The 22,623-nt window shown below is 44.2% G+C and overlaps 1 protein-coding gene across 2 annotated transcripts in view; it reads right to left on the bottom strand.

The window, feature by feature from the left end:
* CPNE4 (copine 4) overlaps window positions 1-22,106 on the bottom strand; it is a 485,767-nt gene extending 463,661 nt beyond the window's left edge. Inside the window, exon 1 of one of the 2 annotated variants that reach the window (XM_044252375.1) lies at window positions 22,074-22,106. In XM_044252375.1, the coding sequence (XP_044108310.1) occupies window positions 22,074-22,096 (23 nt within the window). In that variant the 5' untranslated portion in view covers window positions 22,097-22,106. Of the gene's footprint in view, window positions 1-18,817; window positions 19,299-22,073 lie in introns of those variants that run through there. The other variant, XM_044252376.1, reaches the window with a different exon arrangement.
* Window positions 22,107-22,623: the final 517 nt, after the last annotated feature.

Genomic DNA, 22,623 nt, shown 5'->3' with positions numbered 1-22,623 from the left:
AGGATAGCTTAGAGTAAGGCTTCCATTTACCACCAGGACCATCTTGCCTCTTCCTTTCTGCTACAAGATAACCCATCTAACCAGATTTCATCTGATGAAGGAAGGAGGAAAAAAATCAAATAGATGCTAAGCATCACCACACTGTCCTTGGAAGGAAAAGGGATTCTTTGTTCTAACTCCCAGACACACACACACACACACACACACACACCCCTGACACTTGAATGTGAAATTTTTAATAATCAGTTGTAAGGTACTAATGAGAAAATACCTTTTTTGAGCAGCCAGAAAATATTTGACAAGGGGATTATTTCCTTTACTCAAGGGCAAAATCAAAAGGCCACAAGGCGAGGGGATTCGAACCACCCTGGATCTCCTAAAGAATGCTGCTGCTGAGGGTTAGCTGTTAAATGCATTGCATGAAACAATCACAGAGAAATGCCAGCCCCAGCATGAACAAATTTAGAATATTGAACTTCCATGGCTAGACTGTCACCATACTGTATCAGTCAGATTTCATTCAAGTCACTGCCAGGAAAGACCCAGACATCAGGCTAGGATCAGGGCTCATCAGGCACCTGAAAATAAAATACTCCTTCATGGATTGCAGATATAGAAAATAAATAGTATGAATTGGTTTCAACTCCTAAGACATACATTTACTATGGAAACACCCAAAAACATAGGTTAAATGTACATATCAACAAGCAAGAAAAACAGGAGACTTTCCTGACTTACAAGATTGAACTGTGTAAAAGTCAAGATGATCTCTAAACTCCTTTCGACCCTGAGCTGCTGTAATAAAAAGCAAACAAAAATCTAACAACACGCCAAGCACTGAATCCTGGGTTGGATTCTACCATATTGGATCAGCCACACCAGGAATTCCATGAGATCTTTGACTTCCTGGCTCTCTGAGATTCCCAACACGTCAGACATTTGTCCTAAGATCGGCATTTTGGCTCACCCAACAGCTGCCAAAAACTAAAGACTGGTATTTCAACCATGACTGGGAAATACGTTTCAAATGCCCTCTCCTCAGTTCCGACTTGCATTCCAAGTGGCTCTTCACATGCAACATAAACTGCCCAAGCTACTAATCAAGGTTGGGTCTGAGATAAACTGAAAGATTCCCATGAGCCCACTGCCAGCTGAAGAGAAGTGGCACCCGGGATGAAGAAAAAGGAAAAAAAAAAAAAAAAAGAAAAAAGAAACTGGAGAGGAGAAGGCAGTGTGCTCAGGAGAAGAGAAGCTAAAGGAGTCGTAAGAGAGGAAAGCAGATTCCCCTGGAACTTTCCTTTGGAAAATGAAGGCAAGGGGGGTTGGGGTTGGGGGTGCTGCTGAGCTTTACCCACATCAGTCCCCCTTCCTGAACTGAAATTCTCTCATCTCCAAATATTAAAGTCCTATATGGAATCCCAGTTTACATTACTTCTCTATAAGACTTCCCCAAACCCAGCCTCCCCCCAAAAAGTGCTCCATTCCCTGAACTCAAAACATCTCTCCTTCTATCCATCTAGCAACGATGCTCACACTGTCTTGCATCATCTCACATTCTTGTTTTGTGACATCGTATAACTGTTATTACACTATAATCTGGCTTCTCACATACACAAGCCTTGATTCCTGAGTTTGAGCTTAACTCTTTTGAAAGGGAAGTCCATAATTATTTTAGCTTTCTTCTCTAAGGCAGTAAACTGCACATGGTAGGTGTTCAATATATGCTAGTGATTAAGGAAGACGAAAAAGGAAGGAAAGAGTAGGGGAAAGGTAACATGGACCAAAAATGCCCCACGGTAGCATGAGGGTGGACCTGTTGTACCAGGGAGGGAATCAGAATTCCATGCAAGCTAAGAACCAACAGCACCCAAGAGACACCTAGATACATGTATTGATTTAATGGAAGGATGTAAGGAAAGGAAGATGGATGGAAGAAAATGATGAAAAATGGGAAGAAAGAGGGGAAAGAGAGAGGGAAGGATGGAGAAGAGCAGAACAGAAGAAAGGAATGATGAAAAGAAAAATGGAAAAACAAGACAGGGTGGGAGAAAGGAAGGTAGAATAAAAGAAAAAGAAGGGGCAGAGGCCAAATCTTACCCTTGTACTTCTGGATCTTCCATTTTTATACTATTCTCTTTCTTTTTCCAAAATATGTCTTAGTGCCTTACAGGGTGCCCAGCACCTAGACCCAGGCTTGCCAGTGCTCCTGCATAAAACTCCAACCTCTGATTTGCTTCACTGGCCAGCACCCGCCATCTCCTGCAGGTACAGTGCCATTGATCTGGGGAAGTCAGCCCCAGGAAGGCTGCATTTCATGACCCAGAGCTGAGAGCTCTGGAGGACATCCGGGCAGAAGGCTGAGGCACCACTGGCCAGCCACCAGGAGTTGCAGTAGGAGGTCTTCTCCTCTTATTTGTGCCAAGGTGTCACATGACTCACTCAGTCCACTGGCTCCCTGGGCCGCCCATCAGGGAATCAGGGCTCAGAGGCTCCACAGGGTAGGGGCAGGGGAATGCCTCTCATTGGCATCCAGCCATGCCCCCCTCACTGCCAACCCCCCGAGGCGCTGCCTTTGCGCCTCCTCCATCCACCCCTGAAGACCCAGACACTCAATCTGGACTGTGCCCTGGACAACACAGGAAGGCTGGAGTCTAACTCTTGACAAAGGCACAGCTCTTTGTGGTAACCCCAAAAAAAGATCCCAGGCAGCTCCGGGCTTCCCAAGAAGTCTCCAGCTCTAGTGTTCCCCTTTCCCTCTAACAGAAATGCCACATCGTTATAAGTGTTACTGTACATACTTTTCTAAAAGGAAATTTGCCATGAAAAACACATCCACTGAGGAGACAATGAAGGGGTGATTGATGGGAAAAGAAGAAGATCTACATCCATAAACCCCTGAAAATAGAAGCAGACTTGAGTACAAAAAGATGTGTTTGCTCTTCAGGTGAGAATGTCCATGGCTTTTAGTAGGTTCTCCAAGGGAACAGTGACCCACAAAGACTAAAACTACCACCCTGGGGACGCCTGGGTGGCTCAGTTGGTTGGACGACTGCCTCCGGCTCAGGGCGTGATCCTGGAGTCCCGGGATCGAGTCCCGCATCAGGCTCCCAGCTCCATGGGGAGTCTGCTTTGCTCTCTGACCTTCTCCTCGCTCATGCTCTCTCTCACTGTCTCTCTCTCAAATAAATAAATAAAATCTTTAAAAAAAAAAAAAAATTACCACCCTGTATAAGGCAAGTTGCTGGGGGCTCATCAATCAGGAAAAGCATGCCCTGTTAGCTTCCCAAACACAACTGAATTTCATGAAAATGCATTTCCTGGAATCAACCTATTTCACTAAAATGACAAGGGAATTTTAACATAAGAGCCTTCTTCCCCTTCTACCCCACATCTCAGAAGTGAACAGTCTCTGTGCCCGTCCGTACCTACCAGCCCTGCAGCCTGCATCTGACGGCGATGGCAGGGGAAGGCCATTTAAACTCGTGACACCTCATTAAGCCCATGCCCACTGCCATCACAACTCTAAATTAAAGTAAACCAATTCCAAATGAGCAAGCCTTGAAACGCTTTCCCTCCTGTCCACCCAAACGCATTCTACAGAAATAAAACAAGTGGCTTTAAAAGAGGTTATAGCTGTAATATACCACATCATCTCGAAACTTAAAATATCACTGGAAGAATAACCAGGGATGTATGTGACATATTTCACTAAGCCCTAATATAGCACTGCAGGGACATGAAGGGTGATTCGATTGCTACACAATAAAATGAAGACGAGAAAAATCAGGGCGACGCACTTGAGCAAGCACCGAAACACGAAATAATGGGAAAATCTGCTTTATCACTTTATTTTTAAAAAGCCGTTAGCAGACTCTGCAGCTGTTAATCACTGCTCACATATGGCATGGCTGTCACCTTTATGAATCATGTTTTATCTTGAAAAGATTGTCCTTTATTACCTTTCCTTTTGCACGTTCCTAACGAGATGTGAAACAAGAAAATAGGAAAAGCTCTGAGGTTCTCCGTGCCAGGATCAACATTTACAAATAAGGCAAGTGGAGAAGCATGTTAAAGTTTTAAATTATGTCCAATTTTGTGAAGCTGAATATTAGCATCTTCGTTTCCAAGCTGCTGGAACAGTGCCATCTCTAACCCAAAGGAACTTCTAACTCTAAGACTTTGCCTTGATAGCACATGAAATCGAAGCCCTAGGTAGCGAGTAGCAGAAATACTCAGATAGCTCTTGTTTTAGACGAAAGATTTAAATGAATTTGTTTCAAAGTAAAAGACACGGTATTGCCTCAGTCTGTAACCATACATCTGAAAAATAAATCTGATGAATGAAGGTAAATATACAGTAACTGGGACCTATGAAGACACACATACAAAGGAATAAGGAATGTTTACAATCATATGCATATGACTGTCCACTTAATTTTTTTAAAGATTGTATTTATATTTTTGAGAGAGAGAGCATGAGATGGGGGAGGGTCAGACAGGAGAAGCAGCCTCCCCACAGAGCAGGGAGCCCAATTCTGGACTCCATCCCAGGACTCCAGGACCTGAAGGCAGACACTTAACCAACCGAGACACCCAGGTGCTCCTGTGTCCTTACTTTAAAAACAGAATGAGTCAACCAGTATGAAAATCGGGGCTCACGAAAATGTGCCTCAATGCTCTCGCCTGACCCAGCCTTGCCATTACTGAACTGCGACATTAGCAGTTCTTAGTACTTCAGCAGACCAAAAAACAGTCACTCTGCACCCAGTCCTGAGACTCCTGGCTCTCCGAAGTTCTAAGAATTAGGAGCTCTCGGAAACTAACATCCTAAGAAGGAACAAATTCTGTTCCTCGGCCAGAAGGACCGGGCAGTCTTTCCATGCAACATACCCTCACCCATGGAGCTTCGGTGTACCAGAGTCAGAACAGGGCACAAATCGCGGGGTGCTAGTGTCAGCCCTGTCCGGCCCTCCTCCCCTCCTCTTTCTGAACAGGAAGCAGTCTGGGTCCTGCAGGTCAAAGCCGAGAGCTTGTGAGTGGGTTTTCCTCTCCTCAAGGGCTGCTCAGGATGCTGCTTGCTCTCAGCTGTCCGACCTGCCCGTGAGTAAGGCACTTACCATGAGGGAAGGCAGGCAGGGCTGCTCCGTCTGTGCCCAGGGCTCTGGATGCTGGGGTGCCTGAAAGGAAACTCGGGTGCAGCCTGGGATGTGGATATGGAGGCTGAAGCTCTTCCTGCCTCTCAGCAAAGGCAGCATGTCACCCTTCCAAATGAATGAATTAATAAATAACTTCTCGGCAAATCTGTGGATTTTCCATAGCACATGGAAACCCTGGCTATTTCCTCAGGAAAGAGGACAGTGGGAACTCCGGTGCCTGAGAGGGACACAATTATGCTTTGAAGCAGGAGTTGGCTACCCAGATCACACCACAGAGCATGACCCCCTTCTCCCAGGTGATGCAACTCTCATTCCCCTCCCGCCAGAGCTGGAGGACCAGTAAGAGCCAGGAGATTACCATCACCTGTGCCTCCTCTATCCCCCCCCCCACCACGTAGGCAATCAATAGCTTTCCACCCACTTGTATGAGATTTCCCCCTGAGTTTGTTGCATGAGCAGAGGGACATCAGGCACATCTGGTATGTGCCCAAGATTATACCAAGAGCTGCTGAGCGTGAACAATAAACATGTTCTTTAAACCCATCTCCATAATCCGACTCAGAAAAAGCCTTTGGCATGATTTTGATGCTCTCATCTGTTAAATCCCCATGCCTCTCTCCACATAGGACACCCGATAACACTGTGACAGGGGACTGTCATGCCTTTTGACCCTGCGTAATAATTCCAGCTGATGCTAAGTGAGTATGACTGATGGTGATTCAAGAGGCTGTGGCTGTCACTTTGGCAGACTGGGGTGCAAGGTGCCGAGGGTGCCTTGCCTCCTCTCTCTCTCATACGTAAAATACTCCTGCAAGAAGGACCCTTAGAGATCAAATCAGATACTTTGGTTTTATAAATGGGGAAATGGAATACAGACCATAAACCATTCATCTAGAAACTCACAATCATTCATCCAGCAAACACCTACTGTGTACAAGATCTTTGCAATGCATAGCAACAAAATTCTATCATTTAGATATTTGGTCTATGGCCCAAATTTCAGAATACTCCTCCCTTGGATGTTTTTAAGTTTATGCATGTTTCCCATCTAGAGATGACCAAATAGCAATATATCCCAAGCACAGGAACTGGCAAACTTTTCTACAAAGAGCAAGACAGCAGACTGTGTGGGCCACAGGGTGTGTCACAACTACCCGGTTCTGACCCTGTAGTATGCAAGTCACTATCAGCAATAACAGGTGTGATCGTGTTCCAATAAAACTTTATTTACAGAAAAAAAAAGTCTGCCTGCTAGATTTGGCCCACAGGCTATATTTTGCTGACACCTGCCCTTAGAAAATCTCATTTGACAATGACCTTTTTGGGCTGTAGATCTTAAGTTTGCCCTAATCCGATCATATTTAATCGCAAACCTCCCTTAGATTCATAGAAGCTAAGAAGTATATATAAAGGAAAAATCACCGAACAAGGAGTTTAGAGAATGAACCTATAACCAGCTAATTACAACTACCCATAAAGCAGAGGGAAGGAATAGGAGTGATAAATAGAACTGTTCCTGGCCATCCAACCAAAGAGGGATGGAAATTTTCATCTACATAACCAAATGCTGAGCCTCCCTAATTGGGTATCATCTCTTCTCCCCAGTTCAGGAAAGATAATGTCCCTAGGATATCAGGCAGATTCCCATCATTTTGTCCCTATAGGCAATAACTCCCATCCATTCTTGCTGGAGGCCAAGTCTAAGCTGGGCTGCTTAGCTTGGTTGACAGGGCAGACTTGGGGCACTCGAAGGATCAATAAGAAGATCTGATCTTCCCTGAGCCCATTCCCTGGGCATGGTGGAGGGGGATGGGTTGAGGAGCAGTGGGGTCTGCATCCTTCCCTGTTTGTGTCTGCTTTAGAGAAAGCGGATCTCAAAAGTGGCCCCAGCCAGCTGCAAAACCAATAGGGTTCATCACTTGAGAGAGTGTTGCTCAGCAAAGCCCATTGAGTCTGAATCTGAGAATTTGGGGCAAAAAGCTCACAACTTAAAAATAGCATCAAAAACTTGGCCGAAAGGGTTCCCAGGTGACCCTCACGGATCATATCACACAGACTCCTGTTTGATGTGAGTCAAAAGAAGATGCGACTGGCAGGTATGCCCAATTATGCCCCAGGCCCTCCTCCAACTGCCTGCCCCTTTACAGAAAGGGAACTCCTTTACAAAGTTATAATCGCCTAGCAAAATGTGCCCTTTACACAAAAATGCCCCGTCAAGGAATCCGCCCCGTCAAGGAATCCACGCCGTCAAGGAATCCACGCCCCGTCAAGGAATCCACTCACAGAAGTGCTTCGTGTCAAATTTCGGCTTTGAAGGAAGATGACAAGTGAGTTCCTCGCATCATATTTCTCTATTTGTTTGTTTTGGATGTGGGATGGGCCTCCGTGACACCAAACATCTGGATAAACATTTTTAAAGTGTCTCTGAACCAGTGATCCAAGTGTTTATTTTCAAAAAGACAAAAGAATCAAAGGGCTGGAAGATTTACTCTCTTTCCAGCTTCTCATCCAAGGCTCTTGTACAACCCAGTCACCGCCCTAACCCCGTTGCCGCATCGCACTTGGTTCATTGGTTTCTATGAAAATAAAGAGATTTGAACTCATTCATTGATCACCAGTTGAGAACTACATTGAGCGGTGTCAGCCCTGATTTGGTTGATTTTACTCAGTAAAATTTAACCATGCCATAAAGCATTAAGAGCCAGCCAAAGCATCAGAGTCTGAGCAACCACGGACCATTACACACCAAAGGAAAGTATCTACTAGGACTTCTCATTCCTGCTAGATAATGAATAAAAATGATGGAAAAGGGCAGTATTTCGGTCATTAGCCCACAATCAAACACAATTTGGCTGCCAACAGGACACAACGCCACAGCTCTGGAGTTTGATCGTTCATCTCTTCCTCCCACCGTAACGAGGCAGCAGGAGTGAGCCCTCAGCTGCTTCCCTGGGCTTCCCTTTTGCAGGCACGTGCCCTGGGGAACCCTGAAGGCAACACACATCACAAATGTGCATGAACTGTGTCTTCATAAATGCCCTCAGCTGGGACAGAGATCCTCCAATGAATAATAAAGTCACCATATCTCAGTTTGGTCTGGGACAGTTTAACTGTTGCTTTTCTTTATCGTAAGTGTGCATACACATACATACTTACACACGCAAAAATGTAAGAAAGCAATTCCAAAGCAGGTCAGTCTTTTCTTTAGGAAGCTGTCTTCACTAGAAATATAGGCTAAGGCTTCAGAGAGGCTGTCGTATTTAAAACACACACACACGCACACGTACATGTACACACACACAAAACGTTTAGGAGGCGAGGAGACATGTCTCATCTTTGCTGGCTACAAAGGTCATCGAAACAAATTAGGGTTGAGAATCTAAGAAAAATGGTACTATTTGCATTGTGGTTTAGTACAACAATTACCAAAAGGTGACCCATTTTAATTTCTAATACAGTAAATGTGGACAGATTTAATCTAAACAAACAAAAGCTCTTTGGGGGTCTTTAATAATTTTTGAGAGTGGAAAGGCGCCTTAAGACCAAAAAGTCTAAGAATTCCTGATTTAGTGGAAGGAGTACACATTTTGGAGTAAGATGGTTTTCAGATTTGTTTTGTCTCCTCTGTCTCCCATTAGCTGTGTAACCTTAGCCGAGTTATTCAGCTTCTCTGGGCTTCCATTTTCTATGGATCAGACTAATTACCCTTATAATTTTCTGCTCAAGCAAGTTTCCTTGCTGAAACATGATATCCAGAAGGTCGGGGCTATGTCTGTGTGTTCCTGCCAGATCCCCTGAGCCTAGCACAGCACATGGTATGATACATGATAGGGTCTCAATAAATAATTATGAATTGATAGACTGGATAGTTCTGAGAATTAAATAAGATAATATGCATAAGGTGACCAGTGAGGTGCCTGGCATCTAGCCAATGTCACAGTGGTTCGGTAAATATCAGAGCCCTTTCTTTACCACTAATGCTGTTCTCAGTTGTATCACACAGGAGAGCAAATGCACAGCTTGTTTATAGGAAGTGAGCATTTAAGACTTGGTTCTCAAAGGGTGGTCCCCAAACCAGCAGCAGCCAAACTGGGGAAACTGTCAGCACATGACTTGGTTCCAGTGCCTGACCGACCGAATCCGAACCTGGCAGGGGCTAGAAGATGTCTATTTGTGTTGTAACAAGTTTTCCAGGAGAGTCTGACTTCGTCCTGAAGTGTGAGAACCACACCTTTGAGACATGCATTGGGTCTCTCTGAAAAGAGTATTTTATGCAGGTAGCATTTTAGACTTTGATAGCAGAGAGTACCTAATATGTCTGCTGCTGGCTGCCTGGAATCTTTTCTTGAGCAAAGGTAGAAGATACATAGAGTCAACTGTAATAAATGTCTGTTGCTAGGCCTTGCAGGGCAGTGTGATTGATTTTGCATTCTGGCTGAGTATCTGGGGGCCAGCGCTAAGCATACTTTGCATCTGAAATAAAGCTGGAACCAGCAGGGACAGAGGAAGTTTTATCTTAGTGAAACCCCAGCATAACCCTTGAGTCATCTTTGTGGCTAGGCATAAAATCTGTGAGTAGGAACAGAGAGAGGGGAGGGGAGAAAGGTAAATTGTTGTCGGTGGCTGGGGGAAGCACACATTTTATTGCTGATTTCTTTTTTTTTTAAGATTTTATTTATTTATTTGACAGAGAGAGAGAGGGAGAGAGAGAGAGAGAGACTTCAAGAGAGGAACACAAGCAGGCAGAGTGGGAGAGGGAGAAGCAGGCTTCCGGCGAAGCAGGGAGCCTGATGTGGGGCTTGATCCCAGGACCCTGGGATCATGACCTGAGCGGAAGGCAGATGCTTAAGGACTGAGCCACTCAGGCGCCCCATTATTGCTGATTTCTATCAGACCTTTGTAAACACACTCCTAGTCTTCACAACTCCCTTATAGTATAGCAAACGACTACCATTTGGGTAATCACTCGTAAGCTCTGAATTTTGAGGGATGTCACCAGTCAATACCAGTGACAATGTGAGTAATTTCCACATGCCTGCAATCCGATGGGCACTTGGGGCACTATGGATATACACCATATCCTTCGAGGGTCCTCGCTAACCTAGGGTACAGGCACTACCATTACTCATTTTACATGTATGGAAATTGAACTTCGAGGATGTAGCAGAGCTGGGATTCAAACTCACAAATGCCTGACTAAAGGTTTATGCTTTTCACTAAAAGTTCTACCTACCTATATACAGCACAGAGTACAGCCTTGTAAATATAATGGAGCACATTTTGGGTAGAAGCTATGATTCAAGGAATGAAGTAAAACTCACACAGAGTCAAAATAATCCCCCCCCCCAAATTCCATAAATTGTTCATCAAGTACAACATATACTGTATTACATATACAATGTCTACAGTAAGAGATCTGTACCACTTCAAACATTTAGATTATACAATGTAGAATAATCAAAATATAGTGAGAGTATTTTTAATAAATGAGAGAGGGTATAGAGTTGATTTTGAGTCAGTTCAATGTACACTGTGGCCACTCACAAACCTGACTTCATGCAAGATACATGCTAAGGGAGTGGACATGCACACAGGGTGACAGAGAATTATGTATGTTCCAGAAGGTTCTAGGCACTCTGGAGTTATCACAAGAAGTGCACTATACAGCTGTTTCCCAGAAAAGCTTGTGAAAAGCCAGGGGAGTGGGCACAGCCATGCGTGGTGACATTACAGGGCAGGGGCTAGAGTCCAGCCAGGCCATAAGATAACTTGGAAAAGGGGATCTGAGCCTTCATGAGAGAAGCAGCTATAGAAGGACAGAGAAGAAAAAAAGATCACACGAAACAGGGATTTGAACAAAACACCCAGCTCTGGAATTGGCGTGGGGGCAGCCTAGATTTGAGTCCTCCCCTGTTGCTACTGCTTTGGCATTGGCCCAATTATTCATAATGTAGGACTAATGATATCTAACCCACAAAATATGTATTTGTAGTGATTATATACGTGTTTATGTTTATACAGTGGAGTATAATTTTATTTTTTATGCAAGATAAATGTGCATTATCTCAAATAAATTAAAATCACTTTGGAAAAGGTACTATATCCTCCTTTAAATCTTTTCTGAGAAGAATGGAGAGGAGGAGTGGGAGGCTAAGAAATAAGTAACACTTAGTGCACACCTATGACGCAGGTCCTCTATCCCCGTTTTTACAAACAAAGGAATAAGGCTCAGAGAGACTTGGTAATTTTCCCAAAGCCAAACAGCTGTCGAGTGGCAAAGCCAAAATTTGAACAGGTTCTGTCTACCTTCAAACTGAAGCCACTTCCTAACAAAGCTCAGCAAATGTTTGTCTTTACCAAATTGCATTGCAACCTAGTGATTTTCTGGCACACTCCTAAATAAGAGTGAGGAAGGAGGAAGCCAAATTGTTCACACAGTCAACCAAAGCTTGCTGAGCAACGGCTGGATGCCTGGCCATTTGAGGTCCAGCAGTGAATAAGACAGGGACAGACCTGCTCCCATGAAGTGGGGAGGAAGATTCGTGCAGCACGGGGCAGAGACAAAGGGTACAGAATCCTCTGTCTTGCCCTAACTCAGACACCAAACAGCTTGCGTGAGTGAGTTCACCCTGCTGGAACTCAGTTTCCTTATCTGAAGAATGGGAAAGGGGTGTACCTAATTTGATAGGATTGTCCAGCTCTCACATTCTCTGATTTCATAAGAAGCTTTTACTTTCCTGTCTCTATAAAATTCAGTCGGGCCATGAGCTGTGATGAACGTTATTCACTGGCCCCTCCCGGACCAAACCAACTATTTCTACCCTTTTCCTCTTATCAGGACTTTCCTCCAACACGATAGACAATCGGTCAAGTCACAGAATTGCAACTACAGACTCTAGGAGTTCTGCAATCTACGTAATCAGGGGAAATTAACACATGAAGCCCAAGGTGCCCAGCCCCTGGTGTCACAACCACAAGTTCTCACAGACAAAACTCTCAGGCTTCTCCATTTGGTCACTGGAATTTCTGTCTCTAAGTTACTTGTTGAAACAACTGTACAAAACCTAACAAAGACATCAGATCAGGAAGCCTGTGCCCCCAGGGTCTCCAAGTAAGTTAAAAGCTTTTTCCGTCACTTGAAAAATAATGATAAAACATTTCTTTTAGCCATTCTACTATGACCCTTATTATTTTTCATTTTTATTGATATTTCTATTGAATACACCTTTCAGTATTTTAAAAAACAGAATCCTTATTTAGATTATTCCAGGCCCACCCCTCAGTGATGCGTTCCTTGTTGTGTTGTTATACTTCTTTCATGTTTCCTCTAAAAGTCACTTTCCTGCTTAAATGGATTAAGTCAGTTATATGGGCACTTATGATATAGATGAAGCTAAAATCCACAGGGTGGTGGTAGGAGCTGACTGGATTTGAGGGCCTCCATCAGCATGGCCAAACAGACACTCAAACCTAAGTGCACACTGAGTGAGATTTCCCCCACCCCACTCCTTCCTCTGCCTCAGAATCACCCTCCCCAGACCAGGTTCCTTGATATCCAGGGAGAAGCAAAAACACCCGAGTATAAGGGGCTTGAGGGACCATTCCCCAGGTTCTCTGACACAAAGCAAATGATTCCCAGATCTCTCAACCTACAAAAAGCTTGCTCATCTCGCTCCTCGCACTTAACCTCCATGAGTTTCAATATCTGTTCTCACGTACCCGTCTGCCCGCAAGCCTGCCACTTCCAAAGATACGAATGCCATGTGTATCCCCAGTGCCTAATACAGGTTTTGTGATCAATTATTACTCAACAGATGGATAAATGAGATCTTTCTGCTGAGGGAGTTGGGGCATGGATAGGAGAGAAAGAAGCTCATGTGTTAAGGATGAAGTTTTGAGGGAACTGTTAAGAGAAGGACACAGGAGCTAACATTTGCCTGCCCACTAAAATACTGGACCCTGTTAAACAGTCCACATTCACAAGTACGACCAGCCCCATTTTCCGGATGCTAACACTCATGCAGGTGCAGTAATTTATTCTGTCTGCAGCATGAGAACTGTAAGCCCCAAATTCAAACCAGGTATTTCTAAATCCAGAGTTCTTCCACTGGTAAGAGGCCCCGGTGTGAGGAAACAGAGGGTGGCCAAACTCAGGACAGCGCATCACAGTGAATCCGAAGAGCAGGTAAGCTGTCCAGTTCCTGGGCAACCCAAGCGCCCCACCGGATTCCGAAGGCAACATCTTTTGTCTTCTCTCTGAGGCAATTTGGACTGGAGAGTAAACGGCGCTGGGAAAACCAATACTTCATATCTGAGGACAGCTTTGGGGTTCAGTTAAACCCCATCGCTGAGCCTAGAAGTCGGGTTCATGGTCCCAGGAGGTGGGCTCTGCCGGTGCTCCGGCGCCCTCTAGCGACCGTCTCCTCTAAAGCCAACTTTCTCCAGCCCTTCCCCCTTGCTTCAACAGCTACCAGGGGCGGGCCCTTCCTTCCCCTTGGACCCCTGCTCGCTTATTTTTGTTCCTCCTCTCCCTCAAAGCGCGAAGAATTGTCCTGCAGAGGTTTCGATAAGAAAGGTCTTTTAGTCAAGATACCTTAAACCTGAGACGGTTTCTAGGCTTAACCTGAAATACTGTATTTTTCCCCTGATGTTTCCAAGGAGAAATGTTTCTCGTTTTTTAAGTAAAAAGAAATACAAAGTTAGAAATATTATGTTTTGAGCCAAAGATGGAAAAACAACGTTTTAGAGTGTGTTCTTTCTGAATGGACCTTTAATTGAAAACAGAATAAAAGATTCCCCTGTGAGTTCCTGGAAGTGTATCCGCTCATAAACTCTCTTTGTTTATTTTATTGATTCAATTATGACATTTAAAATAGAAAACTAAGACTGTGCATGAACAATTCTTCACAAAACATGCACATTAACTGAGATGGCTGCAGACAATGATTTTCCACAAATTTAATCACATCTACTGGGTAAATATTGCATTGGCTCCAAGAGAGAAGAAAGTTGTAAGTCCCAAGGCTGCTCCCCAAAACACTCCATAAGAGGCAGGAGCCACCCACCCCACTATACTCAGCTCAGTAAAAATTATCAGTGTCCGTGGCACCAGAGACTGGCACCACCACAATAATTATCTCCAGGGAACTTGTGTCTCTCTACAGAGAAAGGAGTCATCGGGGGGTTGTGGAGTGAGTCCCTGATTTTGACCAAGTCACCTCTCTGAAGTTTAGTTTCCACATCTGTCAGATTAAATAGCTAGAGTCAAGAGATGATCCCCAAGCTCTCTTCCAGTTTGGAGAGTCACAGATACAAAGCGATAAAGTTGTTGCTCACAGTTTAGAAATAAGCCCACCACGGGCCAACTCTAAGTTGGCTCCCCCACACCCAGGAGTGTACTAAAACCAGAGAACTGGAATAAACCTTTCCAAATAAGGCATCCTTACCACTCTCTTCCACTTTTCAAAACTGGCTTTCAAGCCTCCAATATTTACTCACCTAAAAGCTAGTGGTTGTCAAGAGTCTTTCCAAAGAATACAAGAGCCAGAGAAAGGACTTTCTGGGCTTTGCCTACTTAGGGAAAACATATACTATATCATATATATATTTAGTAATTCATAGACAAAACAGAAAGCTCCCACATAAATGAGATTCCTAGCACAGAAAAGATGGGAAGTATATGCAGGCACTGCGATGTCTTTATTATGCAGTCCCACGTGTTAGCAGGCATCCACTCAGTGAATTTAGTGCTAATCGAGGCCTTACTATCTATCATCTACTTCCAATATCATACAAAAGGCAGCACACCATGCCTGATCCAATTATTGAGCTTGATTTTGGACTTTCACCAACTTCCACATAAACACCTTATTCAAAGAATGGATTTGTAACTCCAACCCACTTATTTACATAACATACTTCCCTCAAAAGGAAAACCATTATAGAACTTTTAGGATATCCTAAAAAAGAATTAAAGTTCTATAATCTGTTCTTTATCACCTACATTCATTTCAGAGAAAGGGAGAGTGAAATGGAATTCTATTATTGTAGGCTGGAAGGTCAGTTCTGATGCACTATAGAAGGGTCTTGAACCATGTGACTTTTTTTTAATTATTTATTTATTTGACAGAGAGAGATCACAAGTAGGCAGAGAGGCAGGCAGAGAGAGAGAGGAGGAAGCAGGCTCCCTGCTGAGCAGAGAGCCCGATGCGGGACTCGATCCCAGGACCCTGAGATCATGACCTGAGCCGAAGGCAGCGGCTTAACCCACTGAGCCACCAAGGCGCCCAACCATGTGACATTTTTATTTTAAATGCATTTTAAATGTCCTGTTTGGGTATTTTGTGATTCTGGGTTACTGGCTACTGTTGCCAAGGCAATATGACTTTGAGTGACCATACCATCCAAAGGGGTTTTTGTTTTGTTTTAAAATATTAACAAAACAAAAATGGAAAGATCATAGAGAACAAATTTAGCCTTTTTCTTCTTCAAAATGAATGAAATACAGATCTTCTGGCCATATCTCTAGCTAAAAAATACAAAAACTCATGAAGTGACTTTCCCTATTAGTGTAGAGCCTTTTTCCCAGTCTGTCAGGTTGATGCCATCAAAGTGCCCTTCTCACTCTTTGTTCTGGATTCAAATCCTCCTGAAAGTGTGGGCATTAATGACACATAACATCAACTGTTCACCTCCAACACATTTGCCTCCAAATGGAAAAATCCTTTATATGAATAAAGGTGGTCATAATGATCCAGAGTACTATGTTTCAAGGTACATAAAAAAGGCTTGCTGCAAACCATATGAAAACATTCAGTTGGATTCCAAAAGATTCAAACACAGATGAGAATAAAGATTCCACTATTGACCCACTTTTTTTTCCTCTGTGGTTATTTTTTATAGTCACTAAAATCTTAAGGTTTTTAGTCATGGTGGACTCAAATCATCTGGTGATAGGAAGAATCAAATCTTCCATTTTTTGGAATACTACATAAAACTTCTTTGGAAATAGGTTAACACCTTTTTTCCTACTAACTGGAATGAGGTATGTTTTAATCAGAAATCCACATGCAGATTAAGAAACACTTTAATACAAGAGACTTTTTAATTAAAACCTCTAAAAGCAGGATTACCCTAAGAAAAAAAAAAATCAATGATTCAAGCAAAATGCCATGTTGCTACCAGAGACCTAGAGATAAACAGGAAGTCTTTTAAGTACAATTTAAAAACAATCACAAACCTCAGAGCTACTGTTTTGAAAGAAATACTTAGAAACTCTAGTGAAGTGGTTGTCTCATGCTGGGAAACTCGCTGGACCCCATCTGTGCCTGCTTCCAAAAAATTATACTAGGAGTGTGTCTGGAAGGATAAAAATGAGGCTGACCACTCACTCACAGGAAAGGTAAAGTTTGACGGCCAAGAGAGTTTTCACATGGTAACACATGAATAGACCTTTGGTTCCATTACAGGCAAGCTCTCCTCACCCAACCATTCAAAACTGCCCGGGATTCAACATCAACTCCTGCTATGGACTGATACTTCCTTTTATGTAATGCCCAGGGAACATCACCTGGTTTTGATGTGATTTGAGTTTGTTCTTGTAAAGCTGTCATAATCTTTCCATCAGAGATAAATGAGGAGACTCTGGTCTTCATTAGTATGCACTTAACACAGGTGTCCTATCTGTATTTGCCAGCCCTTCTATTTTGATCCACTTACCTACATGTGAATAGCTTTGACCTACTCTGAGCTCAGACCCCTGATCTGCAAGAGTAACTCTGTCAGTCTCTCTTTAAAAATAGACAAGTCCATAAAATGAATTTAACCTAGAAATGGCAGCTTAGTAAGGGAAATGAAAACATCAGAAGTTATTTAATCACAGCAATAGCCATCCTGAGCTCTGTCTTATCTGCTGAGTAATAAAAAGAAGTGGGACCTTCCTAAACTTGAAGGGCATCAAATAAGTAAAATTCTTGTTTGTCTCTGGCTCTTGAGGGGAGGGGGGATGTGCTAATGCAGGTTAACCAGTGTATACTAACTAAATACATTGTCAAGGATTCAAAACATCTATGCTCTAGGAAAGTTGGTTTTTCTGGGGAGAGAGGTTTTTTTGATGTAAAGCCAAAAAAAAAAAAAAAAGAAAAGAAAAGAAAACCACCACACAAGCATCTTTGAGAATAGGGGTTGTTAAGAGGGCAATCGAAGGAACAAGGAGAAAACAATATTTCATTTGAAGTTAAGATGATTTTTCATTAAGACTACTAGGCTTTAGTCTCAGTTTAAGGACACTTTAAATACCTTGGACAGCTCAAAAATGCTGTTTAGGAAAATGAAAACCACGTGAGCCAAAACAATCAGAGCAGTGCTTTAAAAATCCCTGGCAAAGCAACAAGAGGAAACAAGGGAATGAGGGTTGGTTTTGCATAGTTTTGAACACAGATGCAGAAGAATGAGGCATCTCCTCCCAAAAGACGCTGAAATCCTATAGCATCAGTGGGTCAATAAGTATGATGGGGGAGAGGGGTGGGGAAGGGTTGTTCTCTCCAGGTATTTCTCTTACAAAGTTTCCCAGGACACTCAGCCCTCCCTAACTTATCCACCACCACTTCTCTGCCCATCTTTCCTCCCTCCACCTCGGGAACCCCCACAGCCCGAATTTCCTAAGGTTGAACCCCTGGGATCACCACTGCAGTCTGTGATACTTCCTGGAGACTCCCAAGTTCTGGGACTGGAAGCCAGTCTTGCAAGGACGCCTGGGGGGTGCAGTGGGATCTGGAGGGCAGGATGGGAACTGGAGCCTTAAAGCCCACCCTCTTCTTTAAAAGGAAAAGAGTGCATCTTCCTAAGAGTATTTCAGCCAGCTCCCCACTGGATAGTCATCAACACTGAGACTTAGTATGGATCACCTCCAAATTGTCTCCCTGGATTCTGCCCTAACAATACACGGGCTTCTCTTATCCTACAAGGGGTTCTGATCTCTTTAGTTGGCTATGGCTAGCTGTTTGGTGGTCCCTCCAGTCCCACCCCTGGCCCCATTCCCTCATGGCTACTTTAACAGAAGAAGGAGCGCTGAGGGACTTGGTTGAATCAAGGGACTTGCAAGCCTACTGATTAGTTTTAAGCCCGAGAGGCCCGGCCACAATTACATACTATTGGGACCTAGTGTAAGGCGGGTGGAGGAAGGAAGCTGAGAGGCTAAATCCAACAGCAGCTAGATCAAGGACTGGCCACCGCTACAATTTCCCAAAGCTTTCTCACTGTCAGAGGGAGAGGCTGCAACTTCAGCCAGGACTCTCCTCCCTTCCCCCTCCCCGATTTCTAAAACGGCAATGCCCCACTCCCCCCGCCACCGCTTGCAGGACCGGATCCCCGGCGGGTGTGCTGCGGTCCCCTCCGCGGGCTTGCTCCCCACCCCGCGCGCCCCACCCCACCGAGGCGAGTTGAGCGGACAGCAGAAGACGAGATGCATGGGATGAAAGTTCCCTCGGATTAAAGACTGTGCTCGTAGCTGCTTCTTAAAACAGCAGCAGCTGTGATAAACAAGCAAATCTGAGCGGAACCAGCGCATCTCAAAAGTTGGTCTTGCTACGCAGCAGCCCCGAAGGACTTTGCCATCGCAACGACCCAAAGAACACAGGAAGGCAGAGTTGGCATCTACTTACCTGGAGGTACCAACCTCGAAGAGTAGGAAGAGAATCGAGCCTGGGACGAGGTCTGTCCTACCCCGAGGATGCAGAATCCGGCTCTGGAGTGGAGGTGGTTGGTGGTGTAGTTGGTGATGGTGTGAGGCGGGGGTCGGACGCCCTCCCCCCTCGTCCTCTCAGGCCAGTTTAGCAACAGCGGACGGGAAAGATGCTGAGAGGGGAGTTTGGTCTCTCCGTTAACACGGACTCCATCCTTGGAGGTGGGGGCTGGGGAAAGGGTGAAAATGTTGGAGGTGGAGGCTGGGCTCTCAGTAAACTCAGAGAGTGAGTGGAAGGTACGGGGAGGAAGCCAGAGGGAACAGAGAGGAGACGGGAGGAAGGAAGGGAGGAAGAGACGGGGACGCGAGGGTGGTGGGGAGATGGCAGCTTCTCAGAGAGGTTTCCACCTTCTGACGAAACCCATGCGCCCGGCAACCGGCGAGATACTAGTTGGGAAACCTCAGCGCGAGCGCCCCCTGGGGGGTTCCGGCGGAGGCGAGCCCTGCCCCGGGAACGCGAGTCCGCGGCCCCGCCCAGCGCGGGCACTGGATGCGGGGGCGTGCTGCCCGCCGGGCTCGGTCGCTCACGCCGGGCGCCTGGGGACCGTGAGGAGACGTAATTTGGAGACGGAGTTCTCCAAATGCTTAGACCTCATCTCCACTTCAGAATAAAGCGGTCATATCTGGGAGGGCGTGCGAGCGATACTTCTTGCACACATTCAAGGAAACTTCTTGAATGGATGTTCAACTGCTACCAAAAATGAAGATCTGATATTGCCCACTTCTGTATCTTTGGGGTCGCACAAAAGTGCCTGACATATGGTAGGAGCCGAATATTTATTTTTTTTTAGTACATAAATGCATGAATAATTGAATGGAGGAGGATTTTCTTCATCACACGTGTTCCTGAATACATCCATCTCACAAATAAGTATAAGATAAAGAAATTAACTTAGAGAGTACTATGTTTTAAAATATACAGAAACATGTTGTCTTATGTAAGGGGTAACCACTGCCACATGTCATGAAGCACTTTAGGAAGCAAGTAGGTTTTCCTGTTCCAAAACTTATTCAAAGTCAAATTCAGATAAACGAGCAACAGAAAGACTTACTGTGCATCATGTCTTGTTGTTTCTGCAACAGCAAATAAACTAGACAACTACTCTGTCAGCATATTGCCACACTGTATCTCTCAGGTATCGTCAGAATCACATATTGGGCTTCAGAATCCTTAAGGGTTAGAAAAAAGGCTGTCTCTGACACCGGGTTGACATGGAGATGTTACAATATAGTATAGACAGGAATGCAGGGAGAGAGGCGGCTCTTCCTCCCCCTCCTCTTAACAAGTCTGCTCTTCATGTGAAGAGGTTATCAGCCAAGAATTTTTCACCAACCAGAATTCTCAATTTCAAAGGGCAGAGATGGAGAAATAATGCAATAAGGAGCAGGTGCCCCACTAATGGTTCTATCAAGGCAATTAGGAAGATGTTTGAGATGTGGGAGAAGAGTCTTCAGAAGGAAAAAAACAATAATATATTTCTTCCCTCAGCTCACCTCTCAAGACCTTCTGAAGTAGGATAACACTAAACATTGACCCTAGGATCTTAGGGAGCTTGCCTATATACCAAAGCTCCTTTGATTCACTTTGATTTGAAAAACTTGGGTCATGTGGCTAAACATAAGCCAATCGATGCACCCCAGGATATGGGATCGCACTGAAGCACCAGGGTCCTGTGTCTGGGAGCATTCCGTGGGCTCTGTCCCACTCCTGGAGCCAGAGTGGACCACCACCTGATCCACATTAACTCAGAGTGAAACATAGGGATAGTTCTCCATTATAGTTTCAAGATCTTCCCACCGGGAATAGGGGGATCGATGCTGAGCATATAAAATCTGCCTATGTTTACAAATATGAAAATATTAAGTCAGAAAGTATTTCAGGTTTAATTAAGAAGTAGTCTTGGTGGGGCACATGAGTGGCTCCGTGGATTAAGCTTCTGCCTTCGCTCAGATCATGATCTCAGGGTCCTGGGATCCAGCCCCGCATTGGGCTCTCTGCTGAGCAGAGAGCAGAGAGAGCCTGCTTCCCCCTCTCTCTCTCTCTGCCCACTTGTGATCTCTGTCTGTCAAGTAAATAAATAAAATCTTTAAAAAAAAAAAAAAAGAAGAAGTAGCAGCCTCGGTAATGAACTTGAATTAAAGTTTGAGCTGGATTGTACTTGCAAAGATGAAGGGAAATAAAAGGAAAGTGATTTATTTGCCTGTTGATTTTGTTCCCTTAAATTTAAGTCCTGTGAAGCAAAGATCTGTTCTGTTGTCTTGTTTGTGATTGTGACCCCAATGCTGAGTTCGACATCTGTCCTTAGCAGTCAATAAACATTAATTAAATTAGATTTTTAAAACTACCTTAAAGATAATTTAACACAAACCTCTTATTTTTGAGGCGTGCTGAGCATGTACTATTTCCAGGCAATCTATTAGGCACTCTGTTGACTATCCCATCTAATTTTCTCAACAATCTGCCCAGGTAGGTTTCATGATTTCTATAACAAACCTGGGGTTTGAGTGGTCAGAAAGCCCAGACTGGGGAACACAACTAGTTAATGAGAGTATTAATGGAAGTATTAATGGAAGGGAGTATCAATGGAGTATTAATGGAAGTAATCAATGGAAGTATTATAATTAATGTTTAATACAATTAATATGATTATTAATGGAAGTATTAATGGAAGCAGGCTCTGAAGGGACAAGGCAGATTGGCTGAACACATGAACCATGGAAAAGAATGAAGAATACAGTCAGAACCCATAGGGAAGAACCCAATAAAATCATCTCTGGCCCCCATGTTAAAAGCACAGACACACAAACTAAATGCAATGCCACAACTTATGACAAATATGGTTTCCCCTGCCAGCCGGCTTCAGCTCCCTAATTAGAAACAGTTGCCTGCAAGTCAGTGTGCAGAACACACATGCAGTTTTTTCCAGAAACTTGGAATTGTTTTTTTTTTTTCAAGGCATGACACTGAAGGTAAATTCAAAGAGGCTCTTCTCAGGGCACATAAATGAGAATTTACTCCCACCTCTCATATGAAATCAACAGCTTATCTCTGTAAATGAAGATCTATAACCCACTAATGAACTATGGTTGCAGTTACTGCCCCCACAGCAAGTTGCTTACCAGCCAGAGTCCCTTCAACAATTGTGACATGACATCCCGTTATCTGTATCACTCACCTCCTTCCAGTTCTCCTTTTCATGGATTCTGAGCTGCTGGGTTCTACAGCCATCATCAAAATTGTCTAAATCCAAGCCACAAAGTCACGGTGCCACTGGTGTTCCCAAGACGCAAAGGAGGCTCGGCTCTGAGTAGATCCCCTCACTGGGTCTTTGTTGGTTAACATAAGGGGAGACATCCGCTCACTGTCCTGTGCCAATATGAAAGGCACCCCACCCATCAGTGTGACAAGGGAAATGCTGGAATGGAGCCAGGGAACAAAAGGAAAGAAATGCGAATTCTTACCAATGCAGTTGATACCATTTTTTAAGGGAAGCAGATGATGAGGGGAAAAACAGGCAGAGTCAATGCCCTGCATTAAAAACCCTGGATCCTTCCTTGAGTGAGTCAGGGTGAGCATTTTGTTTTGAAATTGAATTTGTTTTCTTTTTTCCTTTCAAGCTGTAGGATGGTTACATCCTCAACGAGTCAAAGGGATGGCTGTAAATAACAGGATTTATTTTCAAAGCTTTGATTCAAATAAAAACCTTGCATTTCCCCCCAGGGTTA

Source organism: Neovison vison, chromosome 6, assembly GCF_020171115.1.
Source record: "Neovison vison isolate M4711 chromosome 6, ASM_NN_V1, whole genome shotgun sequence".
NCBI classification, from domain to species: domain Eukaryota; kingdom Metazoa; phylum Chordata; class Mammalia; order Carnivora; family Mustelidae; genus Neogale; species Neogale vison.
Note: the sequence above shows the minus strand (reverse complement) of the source record. Positions and strands in the feature narration are given on the sequence as shown.